The sequence below is a fragment of the Thalassophryne amazonica genome, chromosome 1, assembly GCF_902500255.1.
Source record: "Thalassophryne amazonica chromosome 1, fThaAma1.1, whole genome shotgun sequence".
Taxonomy (NCBI): Eukaryota; Metazoa; Chordata; class Actinopteri; order Batrachoidiformes; family Batrachoididae; genus Thalassophryne; species Thalassophryne amazonica.
The window spans coordinates 150,213,015-150,235,139 of NC_047103.1; the positions used below are offsets into that span (position 1 = coordinate 150,213,015).

Sequence of the window (22,125 nt, forward strand, 5' to 3'; positions counted from 1 at the left end):
TGCAGCACCTCACAAGTGCCATCAGGTTGGATGGGGAGCGTCGGTGCACAGCCATTTTCAGATCTCTACAGAGATGTCCAAATCGGATTCAGGTCTGGGTTCTGGCTGGGCCACTCATTCACAGAGTTGTCCTGAAGACACTTGTGATATCTTGGCTGTTTGCTTAGGGTTGTTGTCCTGCTGAAAGAGGAACTATCGCCCCAGTCTGAGGTCAAGAGCGCTCTGGATCAGGTTTTCATCCAGGATGTCTCTGTACTTTGCTGCATTCATCTTACCCTCCATCCTGACTAGTCTCCCAGTTCCTGCCGCTGAAAAACATCCCCACAACATGATGCTGCCACCACCATGCTTCATTGTAGGGATGGAGCTTGGTTTCCTCTAAACATGATGCCTGGCATTCACGCCAAAGATTTCAATCTTTGTCTCATCAGACCAGAGAATTCTGTTTCTCATGGTCTGAGAGTCCTTCAGGTGCCTTTTAGCAAACGCCAGGCAGGCTGCCATGTGCCGTTTACTAAGGAGTGGCTTCCGTCTGGCCACTCTACCATACAGGCGTGATTGGTGGATTGCTGTAGAGGATGACATTTTTCGGGAATTCCCGTGGGTCACGTGAATCGAGTCAAAATTTTATCAATCCCGTGATTGGGATGGGACGGGAATAAAAATGAACGGGAGCGGGAATGCCAAAAATAGATGATTTTCATCTATTTAATGCCACGTTCACACCGGGCGCAGTCAGACGCTACAAATTCGCGGGGGTCGCGTGGCGACGGACGTGCCTCCTTCGCCGGTGTGTCGCTCTGCTTTTGCTGCGAAAATTCGCCCCGGTGCGTCATCAAATAGGAGGAGCTTCCATTCCGCTCGCCGGCTCCGGTTGTCAGTCAAGTTAACATGACGGACCTTGATCACACGGAGCGAGTTGTTGTGGACAGCTCCCAATACAGAGAGTATCATTATTTGCTGCAGGAGCTGAGTCTGGATGACGCCTGCTTTCAGTGGTCCTTCCACCTCTGCAGGACCCAACTTGAGGACCAACTGTGCCGTTCATGTGCGCACATGTAATCAATAAAAAAAAAAAAAAAAAACTCCGCTGCTTGCTGCAGCTCGCTCTTCCACCAAAAAACTCTGTCATAATTGTGTTTAGAAACCAGTCACCATTTGTTTTATTATACATCTGTGTAGTTAATAAGTAAAATAATCTCCATTCGCTTGCGTGCGCACGTACCATAAAAAGAAAAAGAAACTCCGCTGCTTGCTGTGGTGCTGCTGCTCGCTCCAAAAACTCTGTCATAATTGTGAAATAAAGGACAAAAGAGACATAAGTCCTGCTCACAGGCTGCTACCAGATACAGGACATGTTCACATCTTCAGTCAAACTCCAGACATCTCCACGTCACTACTTATTCAGTCCCTGATTGATCATCATGGCGCGAGACATACGGGAGTGGGACTGATTTTGAGTGGGAGCGGGATGGGATTGGGAGTCATCTTTACAGGAGTGGGACGGGATGGGATTTATTTTTTTTACTCCAGTCCAGGACTGGGACAGGATGGGATTTTTTTTCTGGGAGCAGGATGGGACGTGGGTGAAAATCCACTCCCGTGTCATGCTCTAGATTGCTGCAGAGATGGTTGTCCTTCTGGAAGGTTCTCCTCTCTCCACATGCTTGAGCTCAGACAGTGCGTCATCCCGGCTCTTGGTCACTTCCCTCACTAAGGCCCTTCTTCCCCGATCGCTCAGTTTAGAGAGGCAGCCAGCTCTAGGAAGAGTCCTGGTGGATCCAAACTTCTTCCATTTGTGGTGCTCATTGGGACCTTCTGTACACTTCTCCAGATTTGTGCCTCAAGACAACCCAGTCTTAGAAGTCTACAGGCAATTCCTTTGACTTCATGTTTGGTTTATGCTCTGACATGCACTGTCAACTGTGGGACCTTAAATGTAGACATGTGTGACTTTACAAATTGTGTGACTTTACAAATCATGTCCAATCAACTGAATTTACCCCAGGTGGACTCCAATTAAGCTGTAGAAAGATCTCAAGGATGATCAGTGGAAACAGGATGCACCTGAGCTCAATTTTGAGCATCATGGCAAAGGCTGTGAATACTTACTTATATTTGCAATATATACAGTTAGGAAAATAAGTATTTGAACACCCTGCGATTTTGCAAGTTCTCCCACGTAGAAATCATGGAGGGGTCTGAAATTTTCATCTTATGTGCATGTCCACTGTGAGAGACATAATCTAAAAAAATATATATATATATCCGGAAATCACAATGTATGATTTTTCAATAATTTATTTGTATGTTACTGCTGCAAATAAGTATTTGAACACCTGTGAAAATCAATGTTAATATTTGGTACAGTAGCCTTTGTTTGCAATTACAGAGGTCAAACGTTTCCTGTAGTTTTTCACCAGGTTATCACACACTGCAGCAGGGATTTTGGTTCACTCCTCCACACAGATCTTCTCCAAATCTTTCAGGTTTGGAGTTTCAGCTCCCTCCAAAGATTTTCTATTGAGTTCAGGTCTGGAGACTGGCCAGGCCACTCCAGGACCTTGAAATGCTTGATACGGAGCTCCTCCTTAGTTGCTCTGGCTGTGTGTTTGGGGTCATTGTCATGCTGGAAGACCCAGCCATGACCCATCTTCAATACTCTTACTGAGGGAAGGAGGTTGTTTGCCAAAATCTCACAATACATGACCCCATCCATCCTCCCTTTAATACGGTGCAGTCGTCCTGTCAACTTTGCAGAAGAGCACCCCCAGAGTATGATGTTTCCACCCCCATGCTTCACGGTTGGGATGGTTTTCTTGGGGTTGTTCTCATCCTCTAAACATGGTAAGTGGAGGTGAGTCCAAAAAGCTCTATTCTGGTCTCATCTGACCACATGACCTTCTCCCATACCTCCTCTGGATCATCCAGATGGTCACTGGTGAACTTCAAACGGGCCTGGACATGTACTGGCTTGAGCAGGGGGACCTTGCTGCCCTGCAGGATTTTAAACCATGACAGCATCATGTGTTACTAATGTAATCTTTGTGACTGTGGTCCCAGCTCTCTTCAGGTCATTGACCAGGTCCTCCTGTGTAGTTCTGAGCTTTCTCAGAATCATCCTTACCCCACAAAGTGAGATCTTGCATGGAATCCTAGACCGAGGGAGATTGACAGTCATCTTGTGTTTCTTCCACTTTCTAATAAATAATCATAACAGTTGTTGTCTTCTACAAGCTGCTTGCCTGTTGTCCTGTTGTCCATCCCAGCCTTATGCAGGTCTACAGTTTTGTCCCTGGTGTCCTTAGACAGCTCTTTGGTCTTGGCTATGGTGGACAGGTTGGAGTGTGATTGATTGAGTGTGTGAACAGGTGTCTTTTATACAGGTAACAAGTTCAAACAGGTGCAATTAATACAAGTAAAGAGTGCAGAATAAGAGGGCTTCTTAAAGAAAAATTAACAGGTCTGTGAGAGCCAGAATTCTTGCTGGATGGTAGGTGTTCAAATACTTATTTGCAGCAGTAACATACAAATAAATTATAAAAAAAAAAAAGAAAAAAGAAAAAAAAAAAAATCACACATTGTGATTTCTGGATTTTTTTTTTCTTTTTTAGATTGTGTCTCTCATAGTGGACATACACCTAAGATGAAAATTTCAGACCCCTCCATGATTTCTAAGTGGGAGAACTTGCAAAATCGCAGGGTGTTCAAATACTTATTTTCCTCATTGTATTTGCAACATACAATCAAAACAAAAAACACTTTCACATTGTCATTATGGGGTATTGTGTGTAGAATTTTGAGGGAAAACTGAATTTCATCTATTTTGAAATAAAGCTGTAACATAAAATGAATAAAAAGTGAAGCATTGTGAATACTTTCTGGATGCACTGTAACCATTATTGTGGCATGTCAACGATAATGCTAAAATTACAGTAATACAAAATACTTGACCATTTTTGGTGAGAGGCTTTTGTGAGTATTGCAACACCTATACCCCCCCCCCCCCCCCTCCAAAAAAGAGAAAAACAATATCTGTGGTTCTGTATCTAAAGTCTTCCTGCACGATAGCTACATACTTTAATACTTTGCATACGACACATAATGTCAAACTGCATTGATATATCTCCAAATTACCAGTGTGCCAAAGTGCACAATCAACAACGCAACAATAATATACACCAGCAGACAACAGAACAATAAAATATGACTGAATGTTGCACCAGAAGATTAAAATAAGTAAAACTATCGAAACTGCTTAAAATAATTCATCATTTATTTGGGCTGAGAGCAAAGCATAGCCAGGGTCAGCTCTGGAAGCATGCACTGGTGCTGTACGTCGCTGAATCCATCACACTGAAGAGCCCTCTGGGGTCATGGATGGCAACCATCCAGACAGACAACCATTCCATTCCCACCTCTTAAAAGTAAGTGATTTAAACTAGGAACATTTCAACATTTAAAGCATGAACAAACGACTACACACACACACACACACACACACACACACACACACACACACACACGATGTCAGGTTTGCCCTTGAGCGTCATCTCTGGTGTCAAACCACAGCAGCCACATAAACAGAGCACAGAATAGAGTATTTGTTCAAAACAGCCACTGGCATCATTATCACTGTTGTACAGACCCCATTCACTATCAGCTAATCTGAGCGCCTGGCAAATAGAAGATACAAAGAGTGGATTCACTGGTCCTAGAGAGGAAAGATGGAGGGGGTGGAACAGGAGTTCATTGGATACAAGCTGGAGGAGACAAGAGCCTTCTCATTCACTGTTAATAGGCTACTCATACAGGTAGGAAATGAAAAATATCTTTGTACAAACTAAGTCCTGTAATCTTGCTAAAACATGAGAAGCACTCAGTTAAGCCACGTATAAAAGACGTTGCGTGTTCAGACAACTGCCTCATCTAGTTCATGAGACATGGTCAGTAATGTATTTTACATGACACCTAAACAGATCCTTGCCATTCGAGTGATGAGCTACATGTCATATGACATTCATTATTTGTCCCATTGTGTGAGTGATGTCATGTACCATGCATTTTAGTACTATTTACCATGCATTTTTGTCCCATATCTTTCACTCTATTGAATGCCTCCATTAGCTTTTTATAAAACTGCTTCCATGATGCGAGGAAGCTAAATCCAACAGCCACAATTTTCGCTTGGACATCTTTCAGCGTTTGTAGAAGCACTTTTTTGTTGGACTGAGGAAAGCAGACTTGTGTTTCCACATATACTGCTGAGCTCCTTAGCAGCTCTGGCTAAGCTCAGTAAAATGTCTGCAAGTTGTTTTCTGGTAGAATGGACTGCTGGTCAGCCACAGATGGCTGTTTGATTGCTTCCAGCTCTGAGAAGAAACACCAGTCTAATTTAAAGTAAAATATCAAATGACCCAGATCTATTTAGGTGTCATATAAAACAAATTATGAATGTAATGGAATGGAAAGAATATTTTCATTCATTGAAAGATGGGATGTGCCTCACTGAGTGGAATGTTCCTTCTTTCAACTTGTGCAAATACTCTTTCCATTGCACAAACAGAAATCATTCATTATTTGCATATTAGACAATGGCATCCGATTTGACTTTAACCTTTGACCTTTACAGTATATTACTGCCAATTGTAATTGTTCACCAAATTTGATTGAAAATTCTCTTTGCCTTTTGAAGATATTGCTGTAGACAGTGGCCTCTGATATGACCTTGGCCTTTAACAAAATTAATTAATTGGGGAGAGGAGTGTCCTCTGTTTTTTCACAAAGTTTGAATTAAACCGCTTTTTGTTTTGAAGGCCTCATTAAAAGCAATGACTTCCAATTTGACTTTGACATGAACTGTGTTGTGAGAAGACATGACACTGAGTGCATCCACCACCAGACAAACAAACACGACCATTACAGCAGACTCCTTCAACTTGGTGGGGGAGGCTAAAACACACACACACACACACACACACACACACACACACACACACACACACACACACACACACACACACACACACACACACACACACACACACACACACACACACACACACACACACACACACAAAGTATATAAATGTTGAAGCGAAGGATGTTGAGGTCTGTCCTGTTTAAACCTGTCTAATTGATAGCATTTCAATTTAGGTCCAAACCAAAAAAAAAAAAAAAAAAAAAAAAAAAAAAGGCTTACGGTAAAAAAATGGAACAAATTCAACGGTGAGAGGAGCTGCTTTGTACTTCTGTCTGCTTCTCTCCACTGTACCCAGCTGCTCCCTGAGGGGAATAAAAGACAAAATCATAAAATACTACTACTAATAATAACAATAAAGTTATGGTACATACAAGTACATCCCTGCACGATTACAAGCAAGATGAATAGTTTATTGTATTTAAGCTAAAAGCATTTTAAACAATTCTAAAATTCAAACCTGAAATCTGAATAAGTTTTGCAACCACAACAGGATGTTTCAAACACTGCTGGGTTGTCTAAGCCTAGTTTAGTTTCTTACCAGGTTAAACCGGTGGAATCTCAAAGAGATATTCACATTTGTTATGAACATATCATATTCAGATGATTCACGATGATTAGGACTAGTACCTCATTTCCACTTCGTAGATGATTTTCTTTTTTTTTTTTTGGTCTTTCAGCTGCCCCTGGTTATACAGAGCAGCCACAACAGATCCAGTACAGATCCACACTGGGACTGGGCACAAATTTTATCCTGGATGTCCTTTCAGACGCAACTCCACATTACATGGAGAATGGATACAGGTGGACTTGAACCAGCAAAAATCAATTGGGCTTAGGGTACAACATCCAGGTGCCATGACTGCTGACAAATGACAATGTAGCCTCCCTGTCATCTTATTATTCTCAGGCAATGCTAAGGTAAGTGGGTGGATGTTGCTACCCGCAGGTTCGATGCCTCCAGTTGTGGTAAGGGTCGTAGAGACTTTCGCAGAAAGCCAATGCGTGACAGACAAACTCCTCAGCCTGGCTCTGGTCTGCAAGTTCTTTCTCCTTTGTCTTACTCTTCAACTGTATCAACAAACAGATATTCACATTTGTTATGAACATATCATATTCAGATTCATTCTTACTTAATAATAACATCTGAAGTTCTCAACTTTATATAGTTACATTTAGTTTTTGGTAAACTTCCACGACTCAGCCTGCTGATGTGCCGAAATGTCAATTCATTTCCAAATTAATGGCTACTTGGTGATACTTATTATTTCTTCTGTATCATCTTCCATCTATTTTCTATACCTGCTTAAGCTAATTAAGGGTCACTGGTAGCTGGAGCCTATCCCAGCAGAAGAGGCATTATTTTCACATTATTGGAAAAATATTTCTGGCCAAGCAAGGGTTCTCACTGGCCTAGTGCCCCTATTACCGATATAATTTCATCATCATTACTTCAGGAGTAGACGGCATTTTTTCAAAAACTGTACATTGTACATGCAGTCTAAAGAACATTATTAGAAGGCAGAGAAAGTAGGAGGAGTTAGACCTGCTGAATATAGAGCGTTGTCATGGTGATGATGTGATTGATGTAAGAGCATGTGCCGATCTCCTCCACGTTGGACAGGTTCCTTTAAAAACATCCAATCACACACAAGCACAAGGACAGATCACCAGATTATTCACTGACTTGGCTGAGGTAAAATCTAAACCAAGCATATCAAAAAATACAACACGTTACAGCCATAACAATAAAAAACAGTGGGGAATATATCACAAGGCCTTTTCTACTTACCGGTAGAGCAATTATAGACAAAGAGACCTTTTTAAAATATCTGACCTGCAGATGATGATGAGGAACTTGAGAAGCAAGAGCGCTAAGTTTTGCTGCTCAGGTTCGAGGCCGTCAGTGGCTTTCTGGACGCACTGCAGAAGCTGATGGCGCAAAACCTGCAGGATGTTGTCTGGGAGGAGGTTCAGCACCGGGGGAAGCTCCTCTGGCCTACAGACACAAAAACACAACAATCAAAACAGGAGGCACTTGAACTACCTAATGTCCTGCATACACGGCTACAAAGCTACACGTGCTCTGATTGGCTGATTTCCAGTCTGATAATTTCCCATATCATACCATGGCAATCGGTTCAGATCACATATCAGATTTGTTACAAACCAGAAAGCTAAAAAACATTATTAGAAAAACCAAGTATTTCTATTTAAACATAATTTTTATTACACAATTCTCATTTTAAGCACTTACTTTAAAGATCTTGTTATTCTGCATGCAGCAGCATACATCAATCAGCATTTATTTATGGAAGACCTTTCCCATATTTTAATCACACCTTTGGGCAGCAGATCGGGGGATCTGCCACTGTCACGATACGCACAGAGCAAGCATTCTGAAAGTAGCACTCCATACATTCCATGGGTTCATTCATTCACACACAAATGCCTGACCCTCGCCTGCAGTCAGACATTCATTGGCAGGAAGAAACGGTATGTGCGCTGCTCATGAGAGAGACGGCGGAGCCAAATCCATGTTATGTGTCAGTGCGAAAGGACAGATGTAGCAGCTGCAAAGGGGGATAGGAGGGCCAAATAGAAAGAGCAATGAAAAAAGGCAAATAAAGAGGGATGAGAGGAGGATGAAGGAAGGAGACTAATAGAAATCAGGTGACGAAGTGGTGAAAAGTCAAAGCAAAAGGGTAGAATGGAATTCCTGGATTTAATATGATACTGTTGTGAAATGTTGGACTGTCTGACTTAGTGAAGTTTTATTTGATGTTCATAATTGGTGCATGTAGCGATATAACATTGATTTACTGAATACTGCATGGTCTAAAAGGCTATGCACAACCTGCCTTTAAGCACAACAGGCATGTTAACATGTCACAACAAAACAGACTTTCAACCATATTAAAATGTAACCATTTTGCAAAAGGCATTTGGTGTGGATGCTTCTGGATTCAGCTTTAAACGACTGCACGGTGTGCGGTCAGGCTACCACCATAAATGATGAAACAGCTGCCAGCCCATTCACAGTGCTGTAAAGAAGAAAACCACACTGTGGTACTCTTAAAAGTAAATGGTGATTTCATGTCATTACATTATGGTTCCCATTTTAAGAACAAGAGTTTATCATGTGGGAGTTTTGTTGCATTTTATACTTTCAGCTTGTTCTGGATAAACAACAATGGAGGATGCACTGCCGTGGCTGAATGAGGAAATAGATACTGCTGATAAAAATGCAAATATATATCCCCAAAAAGGTACTGTGAGGACTGTCCAGAGTGGGGGCTGAAACTCTGGATTTTTACCAGTGAAACCTGACATTTTCCTGGGATGTGTTCTGGTTCCCACACCGCTGGATTAGGTGTTGGGTAGGCTTGTGGAAACCAGCAGTTTAGTCTTTGTTGGTGAGGAAAAGTTTACATGCCTTGACTTGGAGGATGATGCTGCAAGCTTTGTGGAAAAAATGAATATCCTGGATGGAACACTTGAGTATCTGAGTGAGGACTGTGAGAGTCTGGGTTTGCGACTGTTCTGGATCAAGAACAAGATCCAGACTTGTAGTGAATTCCTGGACTTGGTCATAAGAAGTGTATCCGAGTGTGGTGAAAGTGTTGAATTCGTAGAGACATTCACTTATCTTGGCAGTGGCATAGTACATGTCTCTGGGTCCTTGGCCTTTGAAATCAGGAGATGCCTGGGAAGAACGTATGGACTCGTAAGGTCACTATACAGAGGCTGCTTGGTGACGCCGATATCTTTGCAGGAGTCTTTATGGTCCTCGTACTTCCTGTATTACTACGTCATTGTGAGATCTGAACGGTAACTATTCTCCTAAGGTGCCAAGTGGCTGACTTTGGTCTTAAATGTCTTTGGAGAATCCAATGACTTTGTGTTAAATGAACACTTACTTAAGGAGGCTCAGATGAGGAGTATCACCTGCATTGTGAAGGGCCATTAGCTATGACAGTTTGCCCTGGGGATTCACATCTCTGGGCATGATTCAGCATACAGTTGTGTCAATGTAGAGGACCCCAACAGCTGTAGATGGTCACTGAAACACCCACGTTTGTCCTAGCTGCCACAGTTAAATGGTGGACTGGTTCTCTGCCTTGGTTGTTGCCAACCAAGACTGACTGTTCCGTAATGCGGTGGATGTGGTAAGACACTTAGCACATGCTTCCAGACTTGACTTGACAAGAGAACAGTTGACATATTGACCATTTATGAGATGTTTGAGGATTACAACTTTAATTTCACCAATGCATTTATTATAAACATGGGATGTAAGTTGTCAAGTTTGATGGCAGATTACTACAAGTTACCTTGAAGGGAGCTTTTCAAAGTCCACATCCAGGCATCGCTCATAGGAGCAGATGAAAATCTCTAGCCACAGCTTCAAATAGTCTGGATCCCGCTGAAAACAATGATATGGAGAGAGAAAGAGACACAGGAGAATATGGTTAGTGACTTTTACTAATCAAAACTAATAAAAGTGGGTGAGAGCTTGTGGGGAATACCTGCAATTTGATGCTATTCATCATTCAAGCAGCAGTGACCTTCAGTGGCCATCAGAAAGAAACTAGTAAGCTTTTTACAAGCTACATGCAACTTGAAAACTACACATATGTTGAGAGTGACAGAAAGAGAATGAAGTATCTGCTTCGGGTATGTTAATACAAAATCCTTCCCACATAGCTAGGTGAATATTATTTGAGTTTTACAATACAACAGACTGCTCAAATGAAATTGTCCCTTGTGGGATTAATAAAGTTGTTGATTGACTGATTGAAACAATCAGAAAATTATGGTTTATTTCTCTGATTTATTAATGTACGGAACTAGTCTCTCTCCCTCTTGCTCTACCTGCCTCTCTCACTTTCTCTCTCTCTCTCGCTCTCTCTCTCTCTCTCTCTCTCGAGCGGGTGCATCAAAGTTCAGGTGTTGATTAGTTTATCCTTTTAATATGGTGACTCATAAGATGATGGCACTTTTTCAGTTATTGTGGATGGATGGATGGATGGATGGATGATAGCTTTATTATCATTGTCATTACAACAACGAGATTGCCACACTCACATTCCACAGACAAACAGCAATTAATCCACAATTATTACTTGTTTACAGTAATAATGGCACACATCAGAATTAAGACAACACATATACATTTGACATTGTTTATGTGCACTAAACTTGAAACATTGTTTGTTGTGTTAATAAACTGAATGGGACAGGCTCATCTATCTATCTCTGTATTCAGCCACACTACACTTAACAGGGTACATGGTCACACTTTCGCAAAACTTAAGAATATATGCTATTGTCTAAAGCCACACAATTCTGGCCAGTAAGCCTACAAAGGCAGAGCTTTTCAGATCAGCTGTACATTCTAAGACAATTCTAAACATAGAATATTCTTTATTGTCATTGTATTTGGGGGTATAACGAAATTGGGGGTTCCCTCGCAGAGCTACTGCACACCACAAAAGAAACAAGACATCTTATATACCACAAAAAATGTTTAAATATGAAATATGTACACTATACTAATATATATTTAAAAAATACAGCTCCTGCTGCATTTCAGACATTCAAGAGCTGGAGTATTGTGATTAGCATTACATGCAACAAGCACCTGTAGAACAAAACGGGTCGGGTTGCATTCCCAGGAGAAAGCTCTACAGCTGGCTGATCAACATTTCATAAATTCCTGGAGCAACACCAAAGGACGTAAGGGATGGCAATATGAGCCACAGAGGAAGGCTGGCCTTGCTAAGACATCTCAGCCATAGTAGATTTCCATTGTAAACTCTGACGAGTCAAAAGAAAGGTGGACACAGTGATACCAAAATAGGGGAGTCTGTAGTCCAAACCTCAAACACTGCTGTGGAGATGTTTAAAAGACAAACACGGGAATGTGAAGAGCATATGTGCAAGTCCTGCACACTCTCCACAGAATTTTCCACAAAACAATAAGGCATTTAAATTCTGCTTCAACCCAAAAATTTGCAATGGCTTAATATTGTATAGAAGGTGAATCACACATATACAAAAATATGGTTTTATAGGTTACACTATAGATCTGCACGGTGGGACAAAGCAGGAGCCACAAAGAGGAGTGATCTGATTCTGGTAAGTGCCCCCAACAAATACTTTTACAAGAAATTTCAGCCATCTGGAGGGTAGGCATGGTAATCCAGATTTAAAGAGGAGTAAGAGGGCGATAAGAGCAATTTACCAAAACAACAGTCATCAGATTTTTCATTTTAGAGTAGCAGTTTGATTTCAGTGTGGTTTTGAAGGTCCACTGAAGCAGTCAATGACAGATCCTTGGATTTTTAGGTCACTAAAAACTCTATTCGGTACTTCGCATCGCTAAATGGCAGATTTTAAATCAAAGCAATTTAATTAGGCTCAGAAGAATTATCTTTGCCTTTACTGGATTATAAGGAGGGGAAAGTGATGTGTGCCTGGAAGTACCAATCGTTCATAGTGTATGAGTCGTAATTTAACTCTAAAAAAGTGGACTAACTCTGACAAAGCTGCACACAAACATGCCATACATATTGGCCACAGACTAAGATTTCTTGAAGTTTTCCTTACATAGAACTTGCAGTGTGTTGTGTCCACACAGTGGGCAAATCCCACTTGTATGGTGTCCTTACAGTTTCCAGTGTGTTCCAAGTTTCTGCAGTTTTCAACAGATGCAGCTCAAATGTGCAAGGAACTAAACAACAAATTCCCACAATGCACAGGGCATACATAAGACAACAAAATTAATTTTCAACTTCTGAAAAACTCGGGGATTATGAAAGGAATTAACTTCTCTATAGCATAATTTGGCTAACAACGTGTGCTGTTTGCCTGTAAAAATTATTTCTTAAGTACACTTTGCTGTATTGGATTTGGACTTGAATTTGGTCATGTATTTGGATTGGACTGTAAAACTGCTCTCTGACAAAGACCAGGAAGCCACATGTGAAAGTGAATCAGGTCAAAGAGTAGGTGGAGGCTCAATATTATAAAGACCATCTTCTGTACTACAATGAAGAGTCTGGAAGAATAGAGAAACACGGTCAAGAAGAACAGGTCATGCAAGAAAGATCACACTGTGGGCAATGACACTCTGCAAGGCAGCAAAAGACAAAAAAAAAAAAAGCCACAGGAGGATATGGTCATTTGAAACTAATGAGATCGCTTGCACTTTACAAAAGGTAGGACATTTTTCCATTTCTAGTCAAGGCTGAAAAGCAAGTGTTTGAAATAATTCAGAAGAATATACAGTAGTTGGAAATCCAGCACTCATCTTCGCAGGGGAGGGTGATTCCTACCTTGGTATAATACACTTGATGCACTAGGGGTGTGGTGGAGAAGAAAAAAAAAGTCATTTGTTTTTACAACATGAGCATTGACTTCTAAAGTCCAGAACTAATATAATTCAAATTGTAAAGGAAAAAACTTTTGACCTAATCTGAGTCTTACATGATGTCACTGCCCATTAAAACAGACAGAGAGAAGAAATATAATGGCAGACTGATGAATATGTGCTTTAAGGAGTGGCAGTCAGAGAGTGCAAAATTAAGGACATGGGCGATACTTTAAATACATGTAAAATGTTTGAGATGCACGAAGATGCAGACCCAGCTAGCTGGGCGCCCTTTACTAATGCAGCGTACTTAAAAAATTAAATTAAGGTCAGAAGAAAACATCTGCCTTTCTGTATTGCCTACCATTAGTTTTACCTTATTTTAATTATTCTTGCTGACTGTACATTTTAATTGTTTTGTGGTTTTAATTTCAGTTTTATTTTGGGATGTGGGGATTTTTGTTTAATGTTGTTCTGTAGTTACGTTCTGCACTTTACTATTATGTTATTCACAACTGTAAGTTGTGCCTGTGAAGAGAAATTGCTGCCCTTCCAGTCCATAAAGCAAAGATTACAGTGTCCTAAAATTCAAGAACTGTAAAACACTCAAAACTGAAATATTTAAACATTAATAAAGGGAGGTCAAAGCCCTGCCTGCCCCCCCCCCCCCAAAAAAATAGATAAATAAATAAATAAAATATCGTGCATTTCTATCAACTTATAGTTGTGTCCCTTGCCCTTAGGGGCAACTTACTTGTCTATATCATAATAGCCAAATGGTCTCTGTGTGCATGCGTGAGTATAGCTTCAATCATGCAGAATCCGGGGACAGCTGGCATTTGCTGTCTGGTATGCTCATGCATTTTGGGTCAAGTATGAACACTGCAAAAACGGAAAGTTGACTGGCCTAAAATGTTTTGAAAAATTACTAATTTTAGCTAACCAGTAAACAATGGACATTGTGCTGCAATGCACCATGGGAGTTCACGGTTTTGGGGTTTTAAATGTTGTTACTGCAGTTCATGCTAGTTTAACAGTGCTGTTAGTGTTACTAATATATAGTGTTTTGTAGTTCAATTGGTTTAGTCAGTTTAGTTAAGTGTCATGTTGCTGTTACCATGAGTGAAAAGAGTATTGCTTTTGATGATTTCCGCCACAGTCTCTGATTGTGTATGTGTCAAAATGAAAAGCACCTGCTTGCAGCAGAATGCAGAAATAACAAAAAGCTCTGTGCGTGTGACTGGGGATAGCTGACATTTGTCGTTTGGTATGGTTATATATTTTGGGTGAAAGATGAACGGTGCCAAAATGGAACAATGACAGGACTAGTATTTTTTGGAGAAACTACGGATATTAGCGAACGTTGCTAATTACATTCTGGACTAACACGCCATTCTAGCAGAATGGGTGGCAAATCACCTTTATATTAAAAGTGTGACTGTGTGTGTTCAATGTAAGTACATAATGTAATTGTAAATACATGGAAACACAGGAAAGTGAAAAAACTTATTTCAATTGTGGCCCATTTAAAAATCAAATGAGAAAATACAATTAATAATAAAATATAATAATAGTGTGCATGTGATGACAAGAACCTTAATTAAAAAATACATTAAGACAGTAAAATTGACATTAAGAAATTACTAATTAACAAGAAATAAAAGGGCTGAGTTCCTCTTCTGAAAATTGTTGAGGTCTAAGGTTCTAAAAACATTCTGGACTCACACGCCGTTCCAACTTATTGCTAAATTTATTACCACCCTTGAAAAATGTCAGCTACTTATGTTATAAGCACTACCCAATCTCGAACCCATGGATCACCATGGACAACACGGTAGTTATTATGATAAAACTTTAGTAAAAACATGAGTACTCGGGAGAAAAAGTTATTTTTTCTTTTTAGGACAGCAGTGCCATGTGGCTCTGAGATGGGATGGGAACTGAGAAGCTGACTGCTTCTGTCTGCGTGTCAGAGTAGGAACCTGCCAGAACCAAGCAGGAAGTGAGTGCTCTGCAAAATTCCGACTGAAGTAATCAATCTAGTGACCATGCACTTTATCCCCCTTTTATTTTCGTGGGATGGGGGGGGGCAACATATGTGAAGGAAGTCAGCAGCAGCCACGTGTGAGTATATTCTCGTGGCAGAACATGGTTTCCTTGTGTCACCTTAACTGCATGAATCACCGGTCATAGCCACAAAAGACCGTTTGTTTTTGCCGGTGGATTACACTCTTCTCTAGCTTGAGCATAAATACACTATTGTGCAAATAGGCATGTGGATTTTCCAAGCAGAAAAATCAGATGAGGATGATTTAAGACAGCAGCTTTCCTCTCAAATGACCAAGCTCATAGTGGCAGTGACTGAGTGTGTGTGTGTGTGTGTGTGTGTGTGTGTGTGTGTGTGTGTGTGTGTGTGTGTGTGTGTGTGTGTGTGTGTGTGTGTGTGTTACAGAAGTGAATGCGCTCGTGTCCATGTATCTGAAAGAATGTTCCCTTTTAGGCGTCAGCCTCAGTGCACAGATGCCCATTGAAGGCTTGGCCTGTGGCAGGGAGGGACACACCCGGACTCAGTTTATGCTTGGCCTCCCTCACTGGCCGAGCACACACACAAACACACACACACGATCTAGACCAACAATTCCTAAACCTTTTGGGTTGTGACACTTATACAATTGCAATCTCTTGCTGTGGGGTAATGACAACTTTTTCCTCCTCAAATTAATTTATTTGAACAATTATAGATGTCTGAGCAAGGACAAAGTCCACCTGTAAGCGGGTTGTGAACCACTCAGCTCGACTTAGTGTTAAACCTAATTAGTCCATCTAAGAATCAGCTTGTGTCATGAGGACCACATGGGCTTCCTGTTTGTTTACATAATTTTTTAGGGTATTTGCTGAGATCATCACATTCCTAAGCATCTACTTAAACAGACCTTTGTAACACAGTAGCCAGCGATACGGATCAATACAACTCAATCTCAAAATTGGCCCAGTCAAAGAATGATGCAATTCCTATGTTGGCCTGATGGTTATATGCCGCACTAATCATCAGAACAGTTGCAAATCCTAAGAAGAAAAAATACCTCATGCAATCAGAATGAAATAGTTGCAAGACCAACATTTCATCTGGAATGAAAAAGGTGGTGTGGATTGTAAGGGATCAAGTACAACCGAGAACCTGTGAGATGAGAACCACATTGATGAAAAGTTAACTAAGTCTTTATTTACAGCCGATGGAACTGTGCCAAACAGTCTGTTCAGCAACAGTGTCTGTGTGGATGCAGGTGGGAAGAGTTGTCATGGACAAAGGTGGAAATTTGGTACACCCAATCAGTAACAGTGTCCACAAGGGCAGCAGCAAATGGATGATCCAAATAAACAGACAAAGTGTTGATACATTTATCAAACATACCAGGCAGATAGCTCAGGAATCGGCTGGCTTGGTTCAAAGAACACGAGCAGGCAGCATAGGTCAGAGAATTTAAAAATAAATAAATAAATAAATAAATAAAAATAAAAATCAGAGAAATAATGCAAGAAAGCGGGGATGGAGTTAGGGCTGTGTATGACTATATAGTGAATAACTTAAAGAGTAAATGGGAGCGCAAGTCAAACTGAATGCCTGAGTACTCGTGAACACGAAGTAAAGTCAATGAAAGTACACAAGGCACAGGCATATCGGAACAAGAGTGCAAGGAGAAAGACAACACGGGGGAGAAGTCGCTACTAGATACAATAAAAAGGTAAGCTGTGAACACAAAATATCACTGATGAATATACTCAGAGTATAATAACCAAGAGAGCAGAAAAGAAGACACCAGACATGTCTTCAAAGTGTAAACTGTGACAAAGATCTTTGGTAGGAAAAATACTAGCCAGAAAAACTTTGCACTGGATTGTTTTCAACATTTTTAGACTTTTTCCACAGCGATTATGTGCACATTGTGTCTCACACGCACTCTCTGTGCGCTGTCTCTCTGCATCAGTGCACCTTCTCACTGTATTTTGCAGAGTTCCTCAGTTTGATCTATTAAATGGCACAACTTCATAAATGACTGGCAGGTCATACATAAGGTTTTCTTCCATTTTAGGTCATAATCCCTTATCCACACACTCCTTTGAGAGAAATGGGGAAATGGAAGAACAGAAGGTATGATGAAAGAGCACTGTGCTTCTCTCCTCCTACTACCGATTGCATTAAGGAAAAGTTTTTTTTTCTTTGGTTGCATTTATGCAGAAAAATTAAAACTGAGAAGGTGCATAGCAAATAAGTTTAAAAATAAATTTTAAAAGTTGTGCATGACATGGCTTGTAGAAGCTCAGGATACGCACCACATCTGTTCCAATTCTATTGTGTGGGGCACGTAAACGCACGCATTTGATCACATGTTCAAATGTAGCAATTAATACAGTCATCTTCAAGTCCTTCATGCAAATGTAGTTAGCGATAATTAAATTGTTTCAGTCAGAAAGGTGTCATAGTATATGCGCTCAGGTGGGTGTCTGCTTGCTGAACTACAATAGCCATAAAACTGAAGTTCATTAAGTTCCATCTGACAGAGGAATACAAAGGTTACGTTACCAACCTGTGTATATGTCTGACTGTAGACAAGATATCTCAAAAAGTACTAGATGGGCATCAGTAAGATGTGGTCCTAGTTTCAAGAAATAATTTCTTCAATGTTGGTGTTGAGGCGAATCAACCTCAAAGTTTTCCCTTTTGTTACCAACATTCTTGTCTAATATTTTAACTTTTGAGCTAGTGCTAGTTTATTTTTTTTGCAATTCTTTCTTTACTGTGGAATCAAAGAAGTATAACAAAATAAAGCAAAAAGGCTACATTCACCTTTTAATGGAAAAAATAACACTTGTTTATGATGTCAAAATCCACCCATTTTATTGTATACTTTAACAAAAAAATTAAGAGCAAGGGGTGTTCATTGTATTGATGTGTAGTTTACTTAAATGTGGATGTCTCAGAGTAATATAAACAACTGACTTTTCTTAAATTTCCTCAAATTTACCTCAAAGAAAACATATGGAGTTGAATGCGTTATTTGATGAGATACGTATAGTGGCTTCAAAGTGTGGGCTGCAGCCCACCTGGAGCCACAGTCAGCCCTACAAGTGGGCTGTAACAGGTCATTAAGAAAAAAAATTACAATTTTTTATCTTTGATTTTCAATTTTGTTATGAAGGCAATAAATAACCAATCAACAATAACAACAACAACCACTATTATTATTAAGACATGTTATTTAAATTGCAGAATTTTTAATTTATCTGACCTAGCATAACATAATATCTATGCACAGTTGGGTAGGATTACATTGAAATGTAATCAGTTACTGAACACAAACTACAATACAATCAGAATACCTTTGCATTACTTACAGTGCAATCTGAATACTTTTGAAATACATCCCTTGTTTTCACTCGGGGTCGCCACAGCACATCTGAGGTGGCGCTGCATGTTGATCGGGCACAAGTTTTACGCTGGCTGCCTTTCCTGACACAAATCCACAATTACATGGAGACATGTAGCAGGGGTGGGGTTTGAGCCGGGAACCTTCCACACTGAAACCAAGTGCACTAACTGAAAATAATATTTCATTCATTTTTAATTTGATAAACTATTAATTAAATTAGAAATATCTCAAAACATCCTTCCATTTTCTAAAAGCTTACTTTGTTTTCATTTATATTCTAATTTATAGTTTATCAGATAAAAAAAATTAGTATTTATGGTTATGTCAATTTTTAGTATTAAGGGCATCATTTTCAGAATTGGTTTTGAAGCAATTAGAAAGTATTCAGATTACACTGAAAGTAGCACAAACGTACTGTATTTTGTATTCAGTAACTGATTACATTTCAAAGCACTCTTACCCAACTCTGTACATATGGAAATAACTCATCTCAGTCTCATGTGTCAATGAAACGTGTGATTAAAGGAGTGGGTCTCGGACAATTTTCCCATTTCAAAGTGTGCCCTAATGTTCTTAAGTGCAGGAATGGCTGGTCCACACTAAGGATTATTTGCATTCACTGATTTTCCATACCCGCATATTCCAATCAAGGGTAATGGGGAAGATGGAACCTGTTCCTGCGGTCATTGGGCGAGAGGTGGAGTACACTGTGAACAGGAAGCCAGTCTATCACAGGACCAAATATAGACAGACAAACACATTTACATGCACACCTACAGTCAGTGATGCCAGTAATGCGTTACTTAGTAACGCATTACTCTAATCTAACCACTTTTTTAGTAACGAGTAATCTAATGCGTTAATCTTTCCAAATCAGTAATCACATTAAAGTTACTTCTCCAAGTCACTGTGCGTTACTATTATTTTTGCATTGTGGGTCGATAGAAGCATTAAACTTGGTCCGTGGACAAGGGGTCGGGGTTCGACTGAACTGCCCACTTTAAGCGAGCTGTGAGCTTTTCATCCGCGGTTTTCTGCAGAAGCTACGACTCGTCCTCACCTCTTAAAGTGCGGTGACAACAGCACACCTGCATTGAGCTTTACAAAGACATTTTTCTGTTTTTTTTTTCTCCTTTATTTAGAATTCTGAGCTGAGCCACTCCGTATCTACTTGCTAAAAACAGTTGATCCACCGCGACGCGTCAACAACTAACACTATTTTCCACTCAAATGCACCTAAACTCTTTCTGAGGACCACATGATGTGCAAACACAAATAAAACTTTCTTACCTGTAAATCTGGTCATGTTTTCTGCATAAACAAATGTTATCCATTCTTTGTGCTTAAACGCCAAACCAGGGGCGCGGCATCCCAACACCCCTAGATTAAAGGTCCAGTTTTGAAGTCTTTTTTATTACAACTACTAATACTCCTTATAATAATAATAATAATTTTGACAAGTAAAATGTTTAGAGAGAATTTAAATGTTAGAAAAATGTTAGAAAGAATTTAAGCAATTCAAGATTCAAAGATGTTATATGCACAGTAAAGAAACACGTTTCCCTGTACAACAAAATTCTTACTTTGCTGCCCCCACTGGATGCATATATATATATATATATATATATATATATATATATATATATATATATATATATATATATATATATATATATATATATATTTCTGTGCGCCCGCCACAGAAAAAACACCTCCGTGTTGATAACCATTTGTAAAATCCAGGCGGCTTTTGGTGGCTTTCAGTTTAGTGAATATCTGAGAAATTGTTTAACAGCAGGGCATGTTCCAACTTGCCCTTAAGGCTTCCAACGGAGGTGTTTTTCCTGTGGTGGCTGCGAGCCGACGCGCCAATCCGTCCGCACGTCTTTCATTAAAAAAAATCTTCTTTAACAGTGGAATGTCTGGATAAACTACTGATTCCGACCTCTTCTGAAAGTTCTCTGTTCTCTCATGACGTCCTGGGTCAACAGAGGCTTAAATTTGGAGGTTTTCAGCTTGAAACAGGATGACGACGTCGCCTCGGAGCGCTGCGCGACGTCCCGCTCCGTGGGAAGTCCTTACAGCGATAGAAACAATCCAAAATCTCTCATCAGCCATTAAAATTTTCACCAAAAACCAGCTTAATTTGTCGAATGGTGTCCACTCGGATGTGCCTCACAGTTTTTGAAAAAATTTTGATGAAGCACAGCGCTAGTCTCTCAGCAACTTCTCAGACAAAGGAATTCCGACGAGGGGGCTGGACCACTCCTCCCACAAGGCGTGCTCACAGGCGAATGACGTCACCGACAGGCGTGAAAAAACTCTTGCATGCCCACAAGGGTTCAAGCTTGGCTGATGTAATCACACGTGATTCAAATCCATATGGTTTAAAAAAAAAAAAAAAATAAGGTCGGATACTTTTCTAATAGACCTCGTATAACTATGTACACAATAGTGCATCAGTGTGCAACATTCACTGTTTTGTGCAACATTCAGCAGTAAATGGTTTAGTGCAACTGACCCAATGAGTCAATGGATTCAAGTTAACAGGTATTGTAGTGCAATAGAATGAAGTGTCCGTAATATAGTAAGTATATAGTTACATTTATAAACAATGTAGGTTAGAAACTGCAAGTTTTACTGTTACAGTGCTGTCAACAGTTAAATAGGAGGTAAAGAAAGATGTCTTTATTTTACTTTTTATAAAACAAGTATTTATTTTCATTGAAGTCAAGAAAGGGTGACTATAAAATGAGTTTTGGCAAAACAGGTATTATTGTCATGCTGAGGTGGCAGAGAGTTGTCAGCAGCTGGGGAAAGTAACTAAAAAGTAACTAGTAATCTAACTTAGTTACTTTTACAATTGACTAAGCAGTAAAGTATCTAAGTTGCTTTTTCAAGGAGTAATCAGTAATTGGATTACTTTTTCAAAGTAACTGTGGCAACTTAAAATTTAGGTCAATTTAAAATTTCCAATTCACCTAACCTGCATATCTTTGGAAGTGGGAGGAAGCCGGTGTAGCAGACCGAACGATCCGCCCCTAAAAATCGGTCCGCCTTCTGCATCTGCGCATGCGTCATTTCGGACCACAGCAACATGTCTGAGACGGAGTCTCATCACCCAAAGCCATCAAATGGATTAATGGGATTATTAACCATCAGATGATGAAGGTAAAACCTCTTAAATCATTCTAAAGTCAATTTTAAACAGAAACAAGGCTGTTTTAAGCAGAAACTAGGCGAAATTCCGTGATGCTTTGAAATGTCCAACACGCCATAAACGCATCAGCTAGTAGCTCGTTTAGCCACGGTGCTCTGATCACCTCAGCAGCCTTTTATGA

General features: G+C 40.0%; 1 protein-coding gene across 4 annotated transcripts in view; it reads right to left on the reverse strand.

The window, feature by feature from the left end:
* The window catches only part of nbeal1 (neurobeachin-like 1), a 159,555-nt gene that overhangs the window by 109,276 nt on the left and 28,154 nt on the right, over nt 1-22,125 (reverse strand). For all 4 annotated transcript variants that reach the window (XM_034175856.1, XM_034175831.1, XM_034175848.1 and 1 more), the window contains exons 2-6: nt 10,315-10,406; nt 7,818-7,979; nt 7,527-7,608; nt 6,924-7,051; nt 6,203-6,285 (exon numbers count right to left, since the gene is read on the reverse strand). In XM_034175856.1, the coding sequence (XP_034031747.1) occupies nt 6,203-6,285; nt 6,924-7,051; nt 7,527-7,608; nt 7,818-7,979; nt 10,315-10,406 (547 nt within the window). The remainder of the gene's footprint in view (nt 1-6,202; nt 6,286-6,923; nt 7,052-7,526; nt 7,609-7,817; nt 7,980-10,314; nt 10,407-22,125) is intronic.